At 58.0% G+C, this 20,507-nt stretch overlaps 1 protein-coding gene across 4 annotated transcripts in view; it reads right to left on the bottom strand.

Moving 5' to 3' along the window:
• Positions 1-4,782: 4,782 nt before the first annotated feature.
• Positions 4,783-20,507, bottom strand: part of UIMC1 (ubiquitin interaction motif containing 1) — a 59,789-nt gene continuing 44,064 nt past the window's right edge. For 3 of the 4 annotated variants that reach the window (XM_084637703.1, XM_084637702.1, XM_084637704.1), the window contains 6 exons: positions 18,795-18,963; positions 12,828-12,906; positions 11,436-11,556; positions 10,977-11,040; positions 9,864-9,906; positions 4,783-8,878 (listed from right to left, as the gene is read on the bottom strand). In XM_084637703.1, coding sequence (XP_084493829.1) covers positions 8,674-8,878; positions 9,864-9,906; positions 10,977-11,040; positions 11,436-11,556; positions 12,828-12,906; positions 18,795-18,963 — 681 coding nt within the window. In that variant the 3' untranslated portion in view covers positions 4,783-8,673. Of the gene's footprint in view, positions 8,879-9,863; positions 9,907-10,976; positions 11,041-11,435; positions 11,557-12,827; positions 12,907-18,760; positions 18,964-20,507 lie in introns of those variants that run through there. The other variant, XM_084637705.1, reaches the window with a different exon arrangement.

Here is a 20,507-nt window from a genome sequence, read left to right as displayed (position 1 = left end):
GGGAGACTACAGTGGGTCACACTGAAAGGTGAACTGTCAGGCTGGAGGGAGGTTACCAGTGGAGTTCCCCAGGGATCAGTTTTGGGACCAATCTTATTTAATCTTTTTATTATTGACCTCGGCACAAAAAGTGGGAGTTTGCGGATGATACAAAGCTGGGAGGTATTGCCAATTTAGAGAAGGACCGGGATATCATACAGGAAGATCTGGATGACCTTGTAAACTGGAGTAATAGCAATAGGATGAAATTTAACAGTGAGAAGTGTAAGGTTATGCATTTAGGGATTAATAACAAGAATTTTAGCTATAAGCAGGGGACGCATCAATTAGAAGTAATGGAGGAGGAGAAGGACCTTGGAGTATTGGTTGATCATGGGATGACTATGAGCCGTCAATGTGAAATGGCCGTGAAAAAAGTTAATGCGGTCTTGGGATGCATCAGGCGAGGTATTTCCGGTAGAGATAAGGAGGTGTTAGTGCCGTTATACAAGGCACTGGTGAGACCTCACCTGGAACACTGTGTGCAGTTCTGGTCTCCCATGTTTAAGAAGGATGAATTCAAACTGGAACAGGTACAGAGAAGGGCTACTAGGATGATCCGAGGAATGGAAAACCTGTCTCATGAAAGGAGACTCAAGGAGCTTGGCTTGTTTAGCCTAACCAAAAGAAGGCTGCGGGGAGATAGAATTGCTCTCTATAAATATATCAGAGGGATAAATACCACAGAGGGAGAAGAATTATTTAAGCTCAATACCAATGTGGACACAAGAACAAATGGATATAAATTGGCCATCGGGAAGTTTAGACTTGAAATTAGACGAAGGTTTCTAACCCTCAGAGGAGTGAAGTTCTGGAGCAGCCTTCCAAGGGAAGCAGTGGGGGCAAAAGACCTATCTGGCTTCAAGATTACGCTTGATAAATTCATGGAGGAGATGGTATGATGGGATAACATGATTTTGGCAATTAATTGATCTTGGACTATTAGTGGTAAATAGGCCCAATGGCCTGTGATGGGATGTTAGATGGGGTGGGATCTGAGTTACTACAGAGAATTCTTTCCTGGGTGTCTGGCTATTGAGTCTTGCCCACATGCTCAGGGTTCAGCTGATCACCATATTTGGGGTCGGGAAGGAATTTATCTCCAGGGAAGATTGGCAGAGGCCCTCGGGGTTTTTCGCCTTTCCCTGCCGCGTGGGGCATGGGTCACTTGCTGGAGGAGTCTCTGCACCTTGAAGTCTTTAAACCATGATTTGTGGACTTCAATAGCTCAGACATAGGTGAGAGGTTTTTCGCAGGAGTGGGTGGGTGAGATTCTGTGGCCTGCATTGTGCAGGAGGTCAGACTAGATGACCATAATGGTCCTTTCTGACCTTAAAGTCTATGAGAACATACTCCACCACTGACTCCCCATCGGGAGTGGCCTTCCCCTCCTATTTGTCTCTCATCAGGTCCAGGGGGCCCCTCACCCTCCTTCCATATAACAGTTCGAAAGGTGAAAATCCGGTAGACTCCTGGGGCACCTCCCTGTACGCGAACAGCAGGTGAGGCAAGTACTTGTCCCAATCCTGCGGGTGCTGGTCCATAAAGGTTTTCAGCATCATCTTTAGCGTCCCATTGAACCTCTCCACCAGCCCATTGGCCTGGGGGTGATAAGCTGAGGCCCAGTCGTGCCGGACCCCACATTTCTCCCACAAGCACCGGAGCAGGGCCGACATGAAGTTGGAGCCTTGGTCTGTCAAGACTTCCTTGGGGAACCCCACTCGGCTGAAAATGGTCAGGAGCGCATCGGCCACGGTGTCGGCTTCAATGGAAGCTAAGGGCACTGCCTCGGGGTAGCGGGTGGTGAAATCTACCACCACCAGAATGTATTTCTTCCCCGACCGGGTCGTCCTGCTGAGAGGCCCCACGATGTCCAGGGCCACCTTCTGGAAAGGCTCCTCTATGATGGGCAAAGGTCTCAAAGCCGCTTTCCCCTTGTCCCGGACCTTCCCCACCCTCTGACAGGGGTCACAGGATCGGCAATACTGCCGGACCGTGGTAAAGACCCCGGGCCAGTAAAAGTTCTGTAGCAACCTCTGCCGGGTGCGCCGGATTCCCTGGTGCCCTGCGAGGGGGATGTCATGGGCCAGGGACAGGAGCCTGCGGCGATACTTCTGGGGGACCACCAGCTGCCTCCTGATCCCACAGGACTTTACTTCCCTTGTGGGAGCCCATTCTCGGTACAGGAACCCCTTCTCCCACAGGAACCTCTCCTGGCAGCCTCTCCTCATGGTCCGTCCCACACTGAGGTCGGCCAGGTCCCTGAGCTTCCACAAGGAGGGATCGGGGGGAGGGATAGCTCAGTGGTTTGAGCATTGGCCTGCTAAATGCAGGGTTGTGAGTTCAATCCTTGAGGGGGCCATTTAGGGATCTGGGGCAAAAATTGGGGTTTGGTCCTGCTTTGAGCAAGGGGTTGGACTAGATTATCTCCTTAGGTCCCTTCCAACCCTGATATTCTATGATTTCTGGAACTCAGCAGCTGGGGAAGGGATGGGGGCCTGCTCCTTCTCGCTGGCCGGGTCTGAGGCCGCAGCCTCTCTGAGCCTTGTCCCTGGGCGCTCCCTCCCCACTGAGGTGGGGTCCTGCACCTCTGGTAAGGTATCCTTCCCGAGGTCAGGGCGCAGTACCCCTTGGCAGCTCTGGCTACGGGTCACAACCAGGGCACCCTGGAGGTTGCTTGGCCAGTTCTCCAGGGTCACTCCCCATCAACAACTCAGTGGACAAATGGTGGTGCACCCCCATGTCCTTGGGGCCCTCCTTGGCCCCCCATTTCAGATGTACCCTCACCACGGGTTCTGCCATCAGGGTCAGGTAGGTGTCGGGCACCACCCGATCTGGGCCACCACCTCAGGCCAGGCCAGTGTCACCTCAGTGCCCGTGTCCCAGTGTCCCTGGACCTTCCTCCCATCCACCTCCAGGGGAACAAGGCACTCTCTCCGGAGGGACAGCCCCATGCCCACCCTGTAAACCGAGCACCCTGAGTCTGGAGCATCCAGCCCTCCAGAGGAGCTGGTCTGGGGCGCTCCTCCCTCCTGAGCAGGGGATAAGCTGCCAGCCCCCCTTGTCTGGGAAGCCTGCCCCTCATCTGGACTGGTCCCTACCCAGTTAACCCTGTGCAGGTTCAGTCTGCTCAGTCTGTCCCTGAGCCTGGGGCACTGGGTCCGTACGTGGCCTCTCTGGCCACAGTGATAGCAGCTCAGGTCACTTTGGTCCCCTCGAGCGGATCGGTTGGTCCTGATGCCAGATGTTCCCCTTGGGAGGGGGTCCTCCATATTCCCCCTTTGGGAGGCCCCATGGTGACTCTCTCTCTGCATTGTGGGGGGCCTGTTCCTTTGGGACGCCTCCCTTCCACCCCTTGACCGGCTGTTCACAAACTCGTCGGCCAGCTGCCCTGCGTGCTGGGGGTTCTTGAGCTTTTTGTCCACCAACCACAGCCTCAGGTCGGATGGGCACTGTTCATACAGTTGCTCCAGTATGATTAGGTCAAGCAGGTCCTCCTTCGTCTGGGCCCCATCTGCTCACTTGAGGGCATATCCCTCCATGCGGGTGGCCAGTTGCAGATACGTGACCTCAGGGGTTTTATACTGACTCTGGAACCTTTCCCGGTACATCTCGGGAGTCAGCCCAAACTCGTGTAGCAGGGTCTTTTTGAATAGTTCATAGTCCCTTTTCTCTGCCCCTTCCATTTGGCTGTACATCGACACTGCTTGGGGTGCAGTAGGGGGGTGAGAAACCAGAGCCTGTCAGCAGGGGCAACCTGTGCGGCTTGCAGGCGTTCTCAAAGGCCGTCAGGAAGTCATCTATGTCAGCGCTACTCAAAGTGGTGGGCTGCGGACCGGTGCCGGTCTGCGAGCCATCGGCTGCCAGTCTGTGCGCACATTGGGGAAAAATGCCAGCCCCCACAACAGATAGCTTGAGAAGCACTGATCTGTGTCCTCCCCCTCCTTACGCTGGGCCAGGACGCACTTATCAAAGCTCGGTGCAGTCTGGGTCCCCCTCACTCACTGCAGCCGGAGGCTCGCTGCTCCTCAGCCTGGCCAGCTCCAGCTCATGCTGTTGCTGCTTTCGTGATCCTCTAGCTCTCTCAGTTTTATCTCCCTCTCCCATTCCAGCCCCCTCCGCTCCAAGGATGGGGAGCTCTGCTGGGAGGATCCCTGGCTGGCTGCCAGGATCAGGGTGCCCTCGGTATTCAGTGGGCTCCTCCCCAGGCATAGTTAGGAGGGGTCTCGGGATGCCCTCGGCAGCCGTCTGACCCCTCCCAGCCAGGTCAGGCAGTGGGGCCCACGCTGCCTCTGCTGGGCGGCTTCCCTCAGAGACAGGGATCGGGTCATCCGAGTGATCCTCCTCCTCCAGCTGGGCAACCAGCTGCTCTTTGGTGAGCCTCCCAGTGCGCAGCCCCCTCCACCAGGTGGCTCATAAGGCACTTAGCGTACATCTCCCTGCTGGCCACTCGCAGGCCTGGGTGCTCTCAGCTCCCCACGGCTTCCAGGACCCCCCAGTGTGCCAGCCCTTCTCCAGGTCACCACTCCCTGGGGTTAACCGTAGCTCCTCCACCCCCCGAAACCGCTTCCCTCTGAAGCTTCAGCATGCCTGGTCCCTGTCAATCCCCCTTCGTTTACTGCTCCCCAGTCACTTACTGCAGGCAGTGCCGTAGATCCCACCGCTACCACCAGTTGTCATGGTGTGAGGGGGAGTCAGGGCCCTGCACCCCCACTTCCTGCGATTCACCGTGACTCTCAGCCAGCCAGGAGAACAGAAGGTTTATTAGAGACGACAGGAACACAATCCAACCCAGAGCTTGCAGGCATAAACAGGATCCCTTAGTCAGGCCCTTCTGGGGGGCAGGGAGATTAGACCCCAGCCTTGGGGCTCCCTCCTCTTCCCCAGCCAACTCCCCAAAACTGGAAACCCCTCCAGTCATCTCCCCCAGCCTCCCCCCAGCTTCTCCTCCTGCCTTTGTCCAGTTTCCTGGGCAGGTGTCACCTGGCCCCAACCCCCCTCCTGGCTCAGGTGTCTTCCCCCAACAGAAGGCTCCCCTCCCCAATGAAACTCCCCTGCAACATCCCCAGGTCAATCTGCCCCACTCCCTGCTGTGTCACAGGCCCTCACATAGCTGCACCCCCCCACTGCAAGGGCTGAGCCTGGCCCCCGCTGGGCTGGGGCCCTGCAGTCACTCCACAGACAAGGGGTCACTGGCTGTGCCCCACAGAGCGGAAGGGGATTGTCCCACTGGGAGACATTGGCTCAGGTCTGCCCCAGGCCAGCCGAGCAGGGAGGGAAGCCAGACTGCCGCTGGGAACAAACCCCAGGAACCAGCTGCCTCCCCCGGCAGTGGGAGCAGGGCTGGGGATGGTCGCTGCTGAGGCTGAAGCAGAGCTGGCCCCAGCTGGGACCCACAGCATCCCCAAGAGCCGGCTCCAGGAGGTGACAGCCCGGGGGAAAGGCCCGTGCTGGCCTTTCAGACGCCGAGCCCCTCCAGGCCCTGGGCATGGCTCTGGTTCCTGGCCTGGCCAGGGATTGGCTGGGCAGTGGCCCAGGCCCGGTGGGATTAATGAGCTGGGGGCACTACCCAGCCATGTGGGCCTGCCCTGGCTCTGCCAGCACTTGCCGCTGGGGGGAGCTGGCACACGAAGCCAGAGCCTGCCAAGCGGAATCTGTGGGCCTGCCCCCTGGGGGTGTGTGGGGTGAGTCAGGGAAGGGGGTGTATCCCTGGCCCTTGGCAGCCATCGCAGCCAGTGACGGATTAGCCACTGGGCCATCAGGGCCCATGCCCAGGGGCCCCAGACAATTGGGTGCCCCCACGCCCCGGCCCAGCCCCCTGGCAGGAGGGCTGGGATGGGGGGCAGGAGGAGGACAGGGAGAACCATAAGTGGAAGGGGTGGGGTGGGACCCCCACTTGCTCTGCCTAGGGCCCCACAAACCCCTAATCGGCTTCTGGTCACAGCAGAGGATGGACGAGACCAGGAGGCTGAGCTCCCCTCCTTGGCCAGCTGAGACGCGGAGAGCCAGCCCGAGGCTGCCCCTACTCCAGAGCCAACTGCAGCAGCTGGTGTGGGGGGTGACCCACCCCGGGCTTAACACGCTATAATCTGCCCTTTTCCATTGCCCAGGCACCGGGGAGCGGCGCCACCGGCCCCCGACACTGCCTGGGGGGGCAGGGAGAGACCATGTGCTAGGACTGGGACACCAGATCCATGGGATTGGTGCCAGGGGCAGGGACACTGGCTGCCTCCAGGTCGCACATGCTCCATCCTCCCGCAGCGTGCTCCCGGGTCCAGGACTCCAGAGCCACTGCCAGGGTCCCCATTAGCCGGGGCCCAGGGACTAGATGTGGTGTCACCCCCTTCCCAGAATTTCTGCTGGAGCTGACGGAACCAGGGGGCACGGGGCAGGGACACAGAACCCCCACCCCTGCTCCAGCAACTCAGGGGCCTCAGCCAGCAACAGTGGGGGGCTGGGCTGCCGCGGGTGGAGAACCCTGAGGAAGAGCTCTGGCCCGGGCTTGGGGGGGCTCTGGCATGGCCCCAGGCCAAAGCTGGGCCCTGGCTACCATGCGTACACTGCCTGGGGCCACCCGTGCCAGCAGCTGGGGCTCTTGCCAGAAACCTGAAAGCCCGGGTGAGGGGCAGCAGCCGTCCTGGGGCAGAAGCCAGCACGGCCAAGAGCTGACAACAGCCTCACAGGGACCACGTTCTGCTCCACGCCCCAGCCTTGCTGCCACTGCGCAGAGTGCCTGCTGGGGGGGGGCGGAGGGCGGAGGGGGGTTGGGACTTCCCCCAGCCCGCCCCCCTCTGTGCTTGCTGCAAGCAATTGAACAGGGGAGAGAAAGCACCAGCTTTGCCCAGGCTCCCAGCCACGTTTCCCAGTGGCTGTCACGGCAGTCTGGCTTTTGCTCCCCGGCCTTGAGGGGCTGCCGGGATGGGGTGGGTGCATGGCCCAGGGGCCCTGCCTTCCAGTCAGTCCCATTCCCCCCAGCCAGCCCCCTTCCACACATTGCAATGGAGCCTGGAGCTCGAGCTCCCTGCCCAGCCTGATGGTGCCTCCCCTGGGGCATGGGCCTTGTGCCACTCAGAGGGCAGGCAAGACATGGCAGTGGCTTCCCCACAGTCCGGGGAGAGGCTGGGGGTGGAGATGTGGGCATGGCAGAGGGGAGTTGTGGGGGAAACCAACAGCAGAGTCAGAAGGTGGCATCTGTCAAGGGCACCAGGGGACCAGCTGCTCCCCAGCACTGGGCCCAAAGCCACATGCTCAACCTGGCCAGCCAGGTGATGGGCAGGGCTGGGCTGGCTACCTGCATTGGCTCTGCAGGGAGGGCAGGGCAGCTGGCCTGGGGTACAGCAGAAAGCTCAGGCACCTCGGGAAGAGCACACACCCTGGGGAATGGGCAGCATCCCTCGGGCCAGCCATTCAGGGCAAACCCCAGCTCCAGCTTTTGGGGCAGGACAAACCCAGCTCACTTCAGTTGGATTCTCCCCTACAGAGGGCCCCGAATCGCTCCCTCTCCCTTGCCCACTGGTCATGCAGCCGGGCGGCTCCTGCCCTCTGCCCAGCAGTTCATTCCCTTTAGCCCTTGGTAAGGCCAGCATGGGCCACACCTTCCTCCGGGTCACTTCCTGAGCACAGCTGGGCCTCGGGGCGAGGAGCCCCAGGGGCTGGGGCAGCAGTTCATTGGCCCAGCCCACACCTCTGAGCTTGGCAGTCTCCGCTGAATGTAGGGCGGGGAGCAGAGGTGTGCCTGCTGGCTGCTGTGCCAGTCTGTGCCCATCGGCTGCCATGCCAGTCAGTGTCTGTAAACCAGCAGAGTTCTCAGCACACACCTGATTCCCAGACAGCAGCCACTCCTGGGACCATGCCTGTCCCAACCAGCACCCAGCTCCCTGGCTTACTGCCTCCGTACAGGATGCCTGAGCAGATGCCATGGGACTCGGGAGGGCTGGGCCAGCCACATCACACACCCTGCATTTCTGAAGCTCTGGCATTTCCTGGGCTTAGAGGGGCTCTCCCAGCTCCCCGCAGTCCCCACGGAGCCTGCAGGGCCTCCAGGAAGCACGCTGGGCTTTGGAGCAGGAGAGGATCAAAGGGCACCAGAGCCTCATGTAACAAGCAACTGGGTGCACAGCTAATGCCAGCGCCCCGGCACCCCCACCCCCGCCTCTGGAAACCCTCCTGCTTTCAGGAGAACCCAAAGCCATGGCTGGGATCCTCTGCTGGCCCCGTGCACAGCCCAGCCCCACGCTCGGCCAGGGTAGGGACAGCACTGTGTCCTGCAGGGCTGCTGTGTACAAGAGCCTTTGGGGTGGCCCCAGGCCAGCGCTGGGCACCAAGATTTCTAGTCACTGGGGCATCCCACGCTGCTCTTCCCTGCCCTGGCCCCAAAGAAAGACACCGAATGCTCCTCCGGGTCGCTGCCATTCCATAAACACACCCATAAATGTGTGTCAGTGTCTGGCTGGAGAGCGCGCCACAGCAAGTCTCCGCCCCACGGCTCCCAGTCTGGCCCACAAGCACGTCACACTGCCTGGCCGCAGGCAGGGGCTCTGCCCGGGGCTCTCACTGCACAAGGCCAGCAGAGGCTACGGCCCTGCTGCCCCTTCGCTGTGGGTCTCCCGAGGTCCCTTCTCCATGGCTCAAGCCTCAGAATTTCCTCCTCCTCCTCCGGCTGCCCTTGTTCTGCTGCTGGCTGCAGGCCACCTGCTGCTGGAAGCCCCCCGCGTAGCCTGCGGCTTCGGGAGCGGACACATAGGGTGGAATGGGCAAGTCACTGAAAGCCAGGTGTGGAAGGGGGCTCTCCCGGGCCAGGCTGCACCCAGCTTCCTCCTCAGCCCCCGACGGGGTGTGCCTGATGGAGATGAGGAGGGAATGAAGAGATAAATGCCAAACCAGGCAAGAAGCCACCACCACTGAGCTGCATCTAGGCCCGGCCGCCAAGCCTCCCATTCACGCCGCAAGCTGCTCTGCCCGCCTCCTTTCCAGGCCCGAACACTGGCTGGTGTTGCTCCTGTCAGCAGCTGGAAAGGAGGAGCTGCCCGATGCGCCCCTGCACAGTTGGCCTGGGTGCTCGCTGAAGGGCCCGGGATGAGCCCCAGAAGTGGGCTGGGCAGTCCTCTAGTCTAGCAGCCCAGGATATCCCCAAACCAAGCTCCCCCATCCCTGAACCAGCCTCCACCTGCCCTTCCCCAAGTGGAGAACGACCCCTCTTCCTTGCAGGATTTGCCTGCCCAGACTCCTGCCTGCTACACCCCATCCCCAGCCCCACTCTGCCAGCTGGGCCGCCCTGCCCTCAAAGGGGCCAGGGAGCAGCTGCTCTGCAGCAAAGCCTCCAAACAGGTCAGCTGGCCACAGGCTCCAGCCAGCTTGTCCTCGGCCAGCACCGAGCCTGGCCAGCTGCAAGGAGCCCTGAGCATGACTCCCCAGGAGCCCTGGCTAAACTGCTGACAGCAGGAGATGACAAGCCTGGGCAAGGAGCTCTCAAGGGAGAGAAGCAAAGACCCCGGCTCCCACAGCAGCCTGGCATCCAGGAAGGAAGGGACAAGGTCTGGGGAATGAAGTGGGAAGCTGGCACTGAGGCTGAGCCAGAGGCAAAGTGGCCTGTCCCAGTGGCTGAGGGGCTGGTGGAAGCAGGGCACCAAGAGGAGCCGCGAGAAGGGGGCTCAGGGCCCCAGCTCTGCTCTCTCTGCCCTGCTCATTCCGTGGGCTCTGCATTAACAGCACACAGTCACAGCCAGTGCCGGGCACCGCTGCCCAGAACGGCCAGCGACACCACGCTGCCAGGGCGGGGCAGAGCAGGGAGAAGAAAACCTGCAGTTCACAAAGCCCTGGCTGACCTCGGGTCTCCTCCTGCTGCCAGCATGGCCCCAGCATCAGCATCTGCAATGAGAACACAGCAGAGCCTCACATAGACGCAGCAGCTCTGTCTCTGGGGGCCAGCAGCACTGCTGACCGCGGCAACATGCCTGCATGTGGGGCAGGGGACCGTGACACCAGCCGACTGCACTTCGCTAGCAGGAGCAGCCCGGGCTGCAGGCAGGCTGCATCCCAGGGCATGCTTGGGAGACACACAGCCCTAATGAATCTCACTTCCAGACGCCTGGTTGCGCCGTCCCCCGCACTGAGCAGCGATGCCGGGTTGCAGCGGGGCTGACTCTCGGAGCACAATGCTCACTAGCATGCCTAGGGACTGGGCCACGTCTGTTCTGGGGATCGGCCCCAGAGCCCAACATGGGGACAAGCCAGGAGCATGGAGCCCCCGCTTCACATCAGCAGCAGGGCTGGGGAGGCTTTTCCCACCCCAAGCGCTCCATCTGCTTAGGGATGAGCCTGGCCACTGCACCCCACAGACCCTAGGCTGGCTAGACAGCCTGCCCCCACCTCCAGCTGCCAGCTCTCTTCCACTCCAGGCCAGGAGCACGTTTCGGGTGACATGGGGCATGGACGTACTGCAGGGCACAGCCAGCTCCAACAGAGCCTGCACACGGGTCCCTGGGAGCCTGCGCAGCAGGTGAAATCAGCCACTGCCCACTGGGTCAGGCTGAGGGGCCGAGACCCCTTGTTACCAATGGGCTCAGAGCTCCAGTAAGCACTTGGGTTGGGGTCCCTCTGCCCCGCCTGCTCTGGTCCGTGGCCCCAGGCTCTGTCCGTGCTAAGAGAGGTGATGGGCTGTAGGGGTCAGCAACTGCCTAGCAGAGGGGAGCCCCCTGCAGGAGCACTTGCCCTGAGATCAGTGGGGTTCCCAGAGCATATGGGGAGAGATACAGGCCCAGGCCTTTCCCCCATGGCTTGCCAACAGCCAGCTCCCCTTGGGGGGGATCAGAGCCAGCTGATACTGGGGCAGCGCCGGGTTACTCCCCCGTGGCTAGCAACGCTGTGTCAAACAGCCCGGGCCCCACAGTGTGAGTGGGGGTGAGGGTGCGTGTGCTTTGGAGATGTGATGGCCCCACCTGCAGACTTGCACTCGGACATCTCCAGCATGCTGAGGAGTCTGCCTTCACTCCGCCCAACGTCCTGTGACAAAGAAGAACACAGAGCCATCATGGGGCTGCCAGGGAGGGCCCCCCTCCGTTCCCAGCCTGCCCTGCCCAGCCTCTCCCAGGGACCGTGGCAGATGGCCTGGGCTCCCTTTCACAGTCCTGTCCCCCTGCCTGTGCCTCCCTCCCAGCAATTCCACCTGTGGTCACCCAGGAACTGGCCTGATTGGGGTGCAGCAGGACGGGCCCAGCCCTCCCCCCACACTTGGAGTGCGCTGATGCTCTTGTAACAAGGCAATAGATGACCCCGCTGTGGGCAGAGCCAGATCCACCCAGCCAATCACATGCTCGCTCACGCTGGAGGCCAAGCAGCAAAGCCGATGCAGAACAAATCCCCCCGGGCCTTGGAATGAGGCTGGACTCCACCCTCACCTTGGCACTGCGCAGCCTCCGGTTTCCCTGAGCGTCCCTCGCAGTCTGCAGGCAGCTGTCCACATGCCTCGGATACTCTGCCAGCGGCACCCGGGCCTTACAAAGGTAGCACTTCTCACACCTGCCGGGCAAGGGAAGCAGAGCAGTGCATTACGATTCACTCTGCAGCTGGGCTGTCACTTACGCCCACCGTGGCGTTTTACTTCTCCAGGCCATTCCACTGATGAGGCACGTCTGTGGAGCAGCATTGGCTCAGTGGGATCGCCCATAAAGCCAGCCCGATGCCAGTCAAAACAACAGAGTGATCAGCCGTTTCCCCTGTCTGTTTCTCTGTCCCCTGCGGCTGCAGCAGTGGGATGGTAATGAAATCAGCTCAGCTGATGGCTCAGCCATAAAACACCCTGTCAAACTGTAGAAATGAAGAGTTCAGGGCATGCACAAGGGAGTTACATGTTGCTGGAGAAGCAAACCCAGCGTGTTAAAGCAGAGAGCCATGTTCCTCGGGCTGGCTGATCTTGTCCGATTAGCAGCCCAAGTCTCTCTTCCCTCTCCCTACTTCACAGTCCGCAGGACTGAGCACAGGTAGTACTCTGGAGGCCTGTGCCAGTCAGCGGCCGTGCCCATCTGGGCTGGCCGGCGATAACTGGGGACAGAGCAGTGGAAACAGCAATCGCTGTTCAGCAGAGGTGTGTCGGTTACCCGAGGGAAGTGAGGGGCCCCACGCTCTCCAGTACGTGCAAGGAGAGCCCCCAGCACACTCTACGCAGTGGGTTCTTCTCTGATGCTTTCTTTCCAGGCAGTGCTGATTACCAGATGATGTGTCTAAACAGAAGCTGTCCTCTCTGTAATTAGCCTAATTCCATTCGTGATGTTGCCATCCACTGTTTGTAACGGCGGAATGGCTTCCCCGGCAGGGATGGCACTGTCAGACCCTCTCTTCGGAGTCTCTGTGTAGGAGGGAGGAGGTGGAGCTGCACAGGGAGAGATTCAGCAAAACCACTGCGACTCTGGAAGTCTAAGTGAATTAAGCTCATCAGTCCAGGTGCCATCCTGTCAGCCTTCCCATCTACCCTCTCCCTTCCACGGGGCTCCTGCACTCAGCACACTGCCTGCACTGGCCCACCTGATACCCCTCCACGCTTCCAAACGGCACAGCGAGCTGGCTGAAATCAACTGAATGGAATTGAGAGTATGAAAAGAAACAGATTTCTTTTGTGCTTGTCTGAGGACACCCAGATACCATCAAGGGGCTTAGATACCACAGTGATGAGCCCCAAGGGAAGAACACAGATTATGGGGAAGTTGCTGCAAGGAAACAGGCAGGAATAGAGACATGGGCTGGGGGACGGGCTGCACAGAAACAAGCTCTAAGAAGTCAGCATACCAACTTACTTGTCAACGTCTATGGGGGTCGGGACATCTCTGCCTCTGCCAGCTCTACTTCTTGTTTCTCTCTGTCGCTGAGTGAGCGCTTAAGACACAAACAGAAAGAGTTACCCAGTTGCTGGGTGGCTTCTCCCTCCCTGACAGCATTCGAGGGCTTGGAAAGCACCTGGGGTGGGACGTGTTTCAAACTCCGGTGCCACCCGGCAGCAGCGGAATGGGAAAGACAAAAGGGGCACTGGGATGCCAATGGGCAGAGTCTTCCCTTCTGCAAAATCGGCAACTGGACAACTCAGACTGGTCCTGCCAGGGTCAAGTCGGGCCTTAAAAACCTTTAAGGATGGAGATTCCACCACCTCCCTAGGTAACCCATTCCAGGGCTTCACCACCCTCCTAGTAAAATAGTGTTTCCTAATATCCAACCTAGACCTCCCCCACTGCAACTTGAGACCATTGCTCCTTGTTCTGCCATCTTCCACCACTGAGAACAGCTTAGCTCCATCAGACTATCTTTCCTCTGATTCACCTGAAGCTAATGTCAGTTGTGTTTTTCTCCCCCAATGAATTCAGGGTTCTCGTGGGCCACCTGGAGAAGTGGGAGCAGCAGGGCTAAGTGGCATGGAAGTAAGTGGGCCTCTTTACTGCTTTTTGAGCAAACATGGAGCTTGTGGTTTGTGGCTGCCCTCATGGTGAGCCTGTGCTCAGAAGTATGAACAGGATTTGGGCATGGTGACGGAAGATGGCTGGGACTGTACCCAATATTTCAGAATGGTTAGGCGAATGGCCAAGTATGAACGACATTAAAGATCTGGATGATGGGATGGATTGCACCCTCAGCAAGTTTGCAGATGACACTAAACTGGGGGGAAAGGTAGATATGCTGGAGGGTAGGGATAGGGTCCAGAGTGACCTAGACAAATTGGAGGATTGGGCCAAAAGTAATCTAATGAGGTTCAACAAGGACAAGTGCAGAGTCCTGCACTTAGGACGGAAGAATCCCATGCACCGCTACAGGCTGGGGACCGACTGGCTAAGCGGCAGTTCTGCAGAAAAGGACATGGGGATTACAGTGGACGAGAAGCTGGATAGGAGTTAACTGGGAGTTTGCTACCCTTCCTGAAGCCAACCAGTGGCCCTGTCAGGAGGCTTCCACCAGCCCCCTGGGAAGGGGCTTCGGGTCAAGTTTGTGGTTTAACTGAAGTTCCTGTGAAATGGAACAACGGCCTACGACCTGATAAAGCCAGCTGCTGCACTGCTCCCCTGTTTACCCACATCAAGGACCGGGTAGACAGAAGAGCTGACTGGTCAGAGGGTGGGTCCGGTGAGCCCCTCCCACCAGGGCTGTGACTCGCTTCCAAGAAAGTTCCAGTTCCCTCCCCTGGGTAAGAGCTGGGATGGCTGGGTCAGACTCCCTGACACACACAGTAAATCTCAAGTCACTGCCTCGCTCTGTGCCTCGGTTTCCCCATGTGTGAAATGTGGGAGGGGTACCGACCCCCACTGTCATATGCTGTGAGATCTCAGGGGAAAGCACTCTGTAGGCGCTGGCAAAGGAAAGGGCTTCCCCCACCAGATTGCCAGTAGCTGCTGCAGTCATTCCAGACTAGCGTTCTGATGAGTGGAGCCAACAAGCAGCGCCACAGACCTGCTCTCCAGGCATCTGTAGGAAGAATTTCGACAGGTTTGTCTCTATTGGTTGAATTGCTCTCAGCAGATTCCTGCTGACATGCCACCCGCTAAGCTCCTCAGGGAGTGTTTCGATATCTCATCTGGCTCCGGTAGGGATGTTTGAGTTTCCAGCTCACAAACAGATGTTGCTGTAAGTACACCCGGGCAACCTGGCTACAGGACAAAGTGCATGAGAGCTGTTTAACAGCCTGGCATCGGAGCTTCTGGGATTAGCGAGGCTCCTGAGGAGAAAGGCCTGACTCCAGGATACAGGTACCGTCCACCTGTTACTGTTTGCTAATGTCTGTTATCACAGAGCTCCGTGCTTGTGCAGAATGGAGAGAACCCGCAGAATTGGTGGCTGGCCCAGGAGGCCAGTCAGTGACTAGAGCTAGCCACTGCCTTTCGCATCGCACAACATGCAGCCCGGCAGCCTCCTGGGAGTGGTGGAGAAATGAACCACTGGGCAACAGCCCACGAGCAGCCCCCAGCAGGGACTCCTTTGTTCACCCTTAGCCTGGACTGGGTGTGAACCAGTGGCCTAGCCGTGTCCTGGCACCGATTCCTGAGGCCTCCCAGAGACCTCCTGACTCAGGGGTGTTTGCAGCATGGCGAGAGCCGCTCTCTCCATGGGGGTGGTGCTGTTAATATTCCTTTAACGCCGTCTCAGGACGCCGTGTGCACTTGCTCAGGTGTTAATCAGTTCTATTTTTTCCAAAAGCAGAGAGCCCATCTGGCGCGACAGGCCTGTTAGAAATCTTTGGGCTCACACGGGAAGACCCAGCTGTGCTGCCGAGAGCAGCAGGAGTAATGGAGAAACATGGCCAGCATTGCTGATCGACTCCATCACACGCACACGAGCCCGCTTGCTAGCTACGGTTTCAAACGCTGAACAAGAGCGCCATTGCTCACCCCCTCCACCTCGATCCCTAGAGAGGCCTTTCAGAAGAGACCCTCAAGAAAGAGAGCACCTCTGGGGAACTGGGCTCACCCCAAAGACGGAGCCCTGCCCCAGCACACTAGGAGCCTCGTAATCTCTCCCAGGCCATGCCACTCTCTTGTGAAATCCGAAATGTTCTGCAATGCAGAGCACGTCTGAGAATGGACTTGTCTCTATCAGCTCCGTGTCAGGACAGCCGGGTACGGGTACCTCCTGCCTGCACGAGGCTCCAGTGCTCCCCTGGGAAACGATTCCACATTTGTCCTTTGTCCCCATCCCCACTGGCATGGCTGTTGGCCCACCAGCCAAGGCAGGTCTTGCAGTCAGTGCACGGGAATGGGAGCCAGGACTTGCTGAGTGGCTTGGGGCAGGTCCCTTGCATGTTTGCCTGAGGGTCTATCTCACCATAGCGTAGAGAGGCTCAATAACCGTATGCCGGACACTCGGCAGGTGCAAAGTGCCATCCGTGCATTACGACGCTGCCTGCCTTTCGCACGTGTCTGTTCAGGCTGCGTCTCCCCACCCCGAGCTGTCTAGTCCCATTACTAGCAGGCTGGTTTTGTGCAGATCCTATTAATGGAAAGATTCTCTAGCACGTTGGCCCCTCTGGGAAGTGATGAAGCTCTTCCCTGCCCCAGTTGTGTTCCTCTTTTTGCTGCATCAGTGCCACTTCTCTTGGCGTTGGGAGCTTTGCGCAGCATCAGCGCTCCGGCGGGTGCTCTGGAAACTGATGGCAGGGTGTCAGTTGCACGTGAAGTGAGGGAGGGGGAATGGCGTCTCCTGTCACTCACTGTGGAACAGGAAGGCTGGGACAGTGTGGACAGAATGGAATGGGCGGTTAGTCAACAGCCAGGGTATTTGGTAAAATACAAGGCTTTCTTCCCGAATACTGAGCTGGGTGTTTGTGGTAAGAGCAGCAAAGCACAGCAGAGGGCAGAGACCCAAGGCAGAACATGGGAACTGCTTTCGAGTCCTTCAGTTCTCATTCCAGACTCACGGGCCCTTTAGAGCTTGTGCCTGGGGGTGGAGGGCACAGACATTCACTAGGGATGAGCAGCCACCCCACGGGGGTCAGGAACGTTCATCACATCAGCAGCGAGGAGCCCACCTCTCCCCATCCTGGCACAATGTCTAGGGCTTAGAACAAACTCTTCAAGCCCTACTGAATTTACTCAGAAATAAGCCCCCAGGAAAGCAGAAGCAGGACTTTGGGAGCAGAGTCGGCATTCTGGAATACAGTCTCCTTTCGTCTGGAACAGAGTCCACACAGGGAACTGTTTCAGTCAACTGCCCCATGTAGACAAGCTCTAACGGGCTGTCTACACTGCAGTGTAAGCCCAGGGTTTGTAGAACCTGAGTTAGCAGACGCTGGGTTTGTTAACCGAGGGCTTGAGCATCTACACTCATTTGTAACCTCAGGTCAGGAATTGTTGAACCCTGGGTCCCAACCTGGGACTCCAGCATCTACATTGCATGATGTGAGCCCAAGTCCAACCACCAGACTTCCTTGCGCCCTTCCAAAATGTGGCCACTCTAGCCCTTAGTTTGAGGTGCAGTGTGGGAGAACGTGACAGTCCACCTAGCCTGACTGTCCACAAGACAAAAGAAGTTAGCCTGTGGGATTGTGGGATACTTTTGGCCAACTCACAGGGCACAAGGCCAGTGTGGCTGCATCTCCACCGCAAAGCAATAGGGCTTGAACGCAGGTCCCAGCTTGATTCAGGCTTGGACCCTCCACACCCATGGGTTTCTGGGACCCTGGGTCTGAACCCTGGGCTAGTGCGACTTGTGTGGAGATGGACGGCGGGTTAGGCTTACACTAAGGGTGAGTCTACACTGGAGTAAAAGCCCTGCGTCCCGGCCACAGCTGGCCCAAGTCAGCTGACTGGAACTCACAGGGCTTGGGCTGCAGGGCTAAAAATGGACGGACAGATGTTCAGGGTCTCAGAGCCTGGGCTCTAGCCTGAGCCCGAATGTCTACACTGGGAAGCAGCGACTCTGGCAAAGAATTGGAAGTCATGGTGGCTAATCAGACGGGCATGAGCTCCCAGTGTGACACGGTAGCCAAAAGACCTAATGCGATGTTGGGATCGCAAGTAGGCACAGAGAGGTGATTTTCCCTCTGCATTCAGCACTGACGCACCCGCTTCTGGAATCCAGTGCCCAGTTCTGGTGCCCACAGTTCAAGAAGGATATTGGCAAAGTGGGGAGAGGTCAGAGAAGAGCCACAAAAATGACAGAAGGATTAGAAAACCTGCCTGATAGTGACAACCTTGAGGAGCTCCATCTATTTAACTTAGAGAGAAAGTTGCGGGGTGAGTTGATCCCAGTCTATCCATAGCTACATGGGGAACAAATACTTAATAATCATAGAATCATAGAATATCAGGGTTGGAAGGGACCTCAGGAGGTCATCTAGTCCAACCCCCTGCTCAAAGCAGGACCAATCCCCAATTAAATCATCCCAGCCAGGGCTTTGTCAAGCCTGACCTTAAAAACTTCTAATGGGCCCTTCCATCCCACAGAGAAAGGTCTGACCCGACCCAGTGGCTGGAAGCTGAAGCCAGATGAATTCAGACTGGAAATAAGACAAAAAAATTTGATAGTGAGGGAAACTAACCACTGGAACAACTTACCAGGGTGGTGGTGGATTCTCCATCCCTGGCAATTCTTAACTCCAGACGGGCTGTTTGTCTAACAGCTCTGCCCTAGGGATTATTGTTGGGCAGGTCTCTAGCCTGTGTTACGCAGGAGGTCAGACTCGATGATGACAATGGTCTTGCCTGGCCTTGGGATCTATGAATAGTCCCTCTCGCTGAGTCAATCCTTTCTGCACAGCACTTGGCTCAGCAGCTCACTTCGTGTTGGACTTGTCATGTGCTCAGTGCAGGCTGTGTGCTCCGTGCTGTGCCGCACACACACAATCCTGGCTCCCTCCTTCTCCCTGCTCCGTGGGCCTGGGATTTTCCTAGCTGAGGTGCATGGTATCGTCCTAGAGGGGTCCTGCACTGTGGGATTGCAGGAGACAGCCAGGGCTGGCCCCTGGAGCCATGTTCACAGTGGACTGCTAAGTAACATACTGACTACAAGGAAATTCTAAGACTTGGCAGTGCAATGAGTGCTGCAAAGCCACCAGGGTTCAGAGTGCCCTCCGGGGCAGGCGGGACCAGGCAGAGGGGAGGAGGCCTCTCTCACACACCTCTCAGTGGGCCTCAGCAAGAGAGTTGGAGAAGCGTTTGTTTGCTACACTCCCTGTACCCAAGAGTCTGAGGCTTGCTGAGACTCTCAGCACACATGGCTGCGGGGGCAGGAAAGGGAACTCGCACACACTCACAGGACCAAGGTATGAGACCAAGTGCTTAGCAGACCTGGAACATCTTCATTTGCATCCTGCGCCACGATGCCGTTACAGTACATGGCGTGCAGCTCAATCTCAGTGGCTGGAAAGCCTCGATCACACAGCGGGCATGACACACTGTCATCAGCGGACGGGCTGCATTCAGATGCCGTGTTCCCAGCTTCTTCATCTCCAGCAGCCTGAGGAAGGGGACAAGAAATCAGCCAAACAGCTCTTGCTGTTCCATTCTTCACGCCTACCCGAAAGCGCCTTGCTGTCTTGCCGCTACTTACCCTCCCACAGCCACTGCATTTCTCGGGCATATTCATCTCACGACCCCCCCCAAGTCAGATCTAGTAACTGCACTGACTAGCGCCCTGCCTGAGCCAACACCACAGCACAGCTATCAAACACTTGTTCCAAAGGCAGCACGTCCTGCCGAGTCACCACGAGGCGTCCCCGGATCGCCGGCCAGTCCATTTAGGGCAAGGATCACCGGTGCTGCTGCCACGCATCGCTGGGTAACATGTAAAGCTTCCCTGCCAGAGACCCCGAGAGTGCCGGAAGCAAACCCAGCGAGATGCATGAAACACTCACGTAGCAAAGCAAGAGTTCACCACGAAACGTGGACTCATCAGTCCCCAGCCATGGCCCAGCACAGCACAAGCCGCACGTCTGGGACCCTGATGAAGGGGGGCTCCCACCCTCTTAGTGGGTGAGCTCAGAGCAATGGCCAGGTTCCTCCAGTCCGGGTCATGGGGGGCAGGGACAGAGGCAAAGGGGGAAAGATAAAGGCGATATGATTGACAATCTGTTACTAGAAGTTACCAATTGTGGCTTTTCTCTGGTACTGTGTGATCTAAAACCATCAGGCCGTCTGCGCGTCTGGCCTCACCTAGCCCCAGCCTCTCAGCTCAGTGCTAGCAACTGTCGGGAATGCACACCGAGCCGTAACCGAGCAGAGCTTGGCAGAGGCGCCCGTGCTGCCTACGAAAGCTCTACCCACAGGCGGCCTCCTGAACCTTTGAGAAAAGGACAGAACCTGTTTTCCCCAGCCAGGACCAGTGTGTGTAAATATTAACTAGCTAGAAGGAACTTGCAGGAACAGAAGTGGCTCTAGCAGGCCAGCCAGTGACCCACACAGTCAGCTGAGGAACCGATGTTACTTCCTTCTAAGGGCACAATTCCAGGAAAACCGTAATTAGGGTCAGGCTGGCTGCTCAACCCCTGCTGCGCGTTCTGTTTTATGACTCAGTCTGTCGCTGAGTAAGAATCTGCACTGCCAGGAGCGAGCCCCATCCTGGACTCCCTTCCTGTGCTTACTGCACGAGCCCACCCACATCAGCGGAGCCGCCGTGTGCGTGCAAGTCTGCAGGACTGGGCTGTATCTCACAAGGCACCTCAGGAAACACCCTGGGATTGCTGGCTGACAGGCTCTCAGCAGAGAACGCTAGGGCAGTCAACCCTCGCAGGCAAACTCCACACAAAGCATCTTTCCAAGGAACCTGACTCCCAAGCGGGAGAGCTGGAGTGAGCGTGTCTCAGTTCTACTGTGGGAAGTTCAGCAACTTCACAGTTACTGCACCACCACTTCCACGCCATTTTCCATTCTCTGGCTCCCTGCATCCTGTTAAGCTCCGTTACACTTTAGTGTGTCATGAGGACATGCCAATACAAAATCAGACATGCCAAATATGAACACTCCGATCAGATCGGTGTTACCCTAATCAGACAACACATGCAG

The sequence above is a fragment of the Lepidochelys olivacea genome, assembly GCF_965140295.1.
Source record: "Lepidochelys olivacea isolate rLepOli2 genome assembly, chromosome: 8".
NCBI lineage: Eukaryota > Metazoa > Chordata > Testudines > Cheloniidae > Lepidochelys > Lepidochelys olivacea.
Note: the sequence above shows the minus strand (reverse complement) of the source record. Positions and strands in the feature narration are given on the sequence as shown.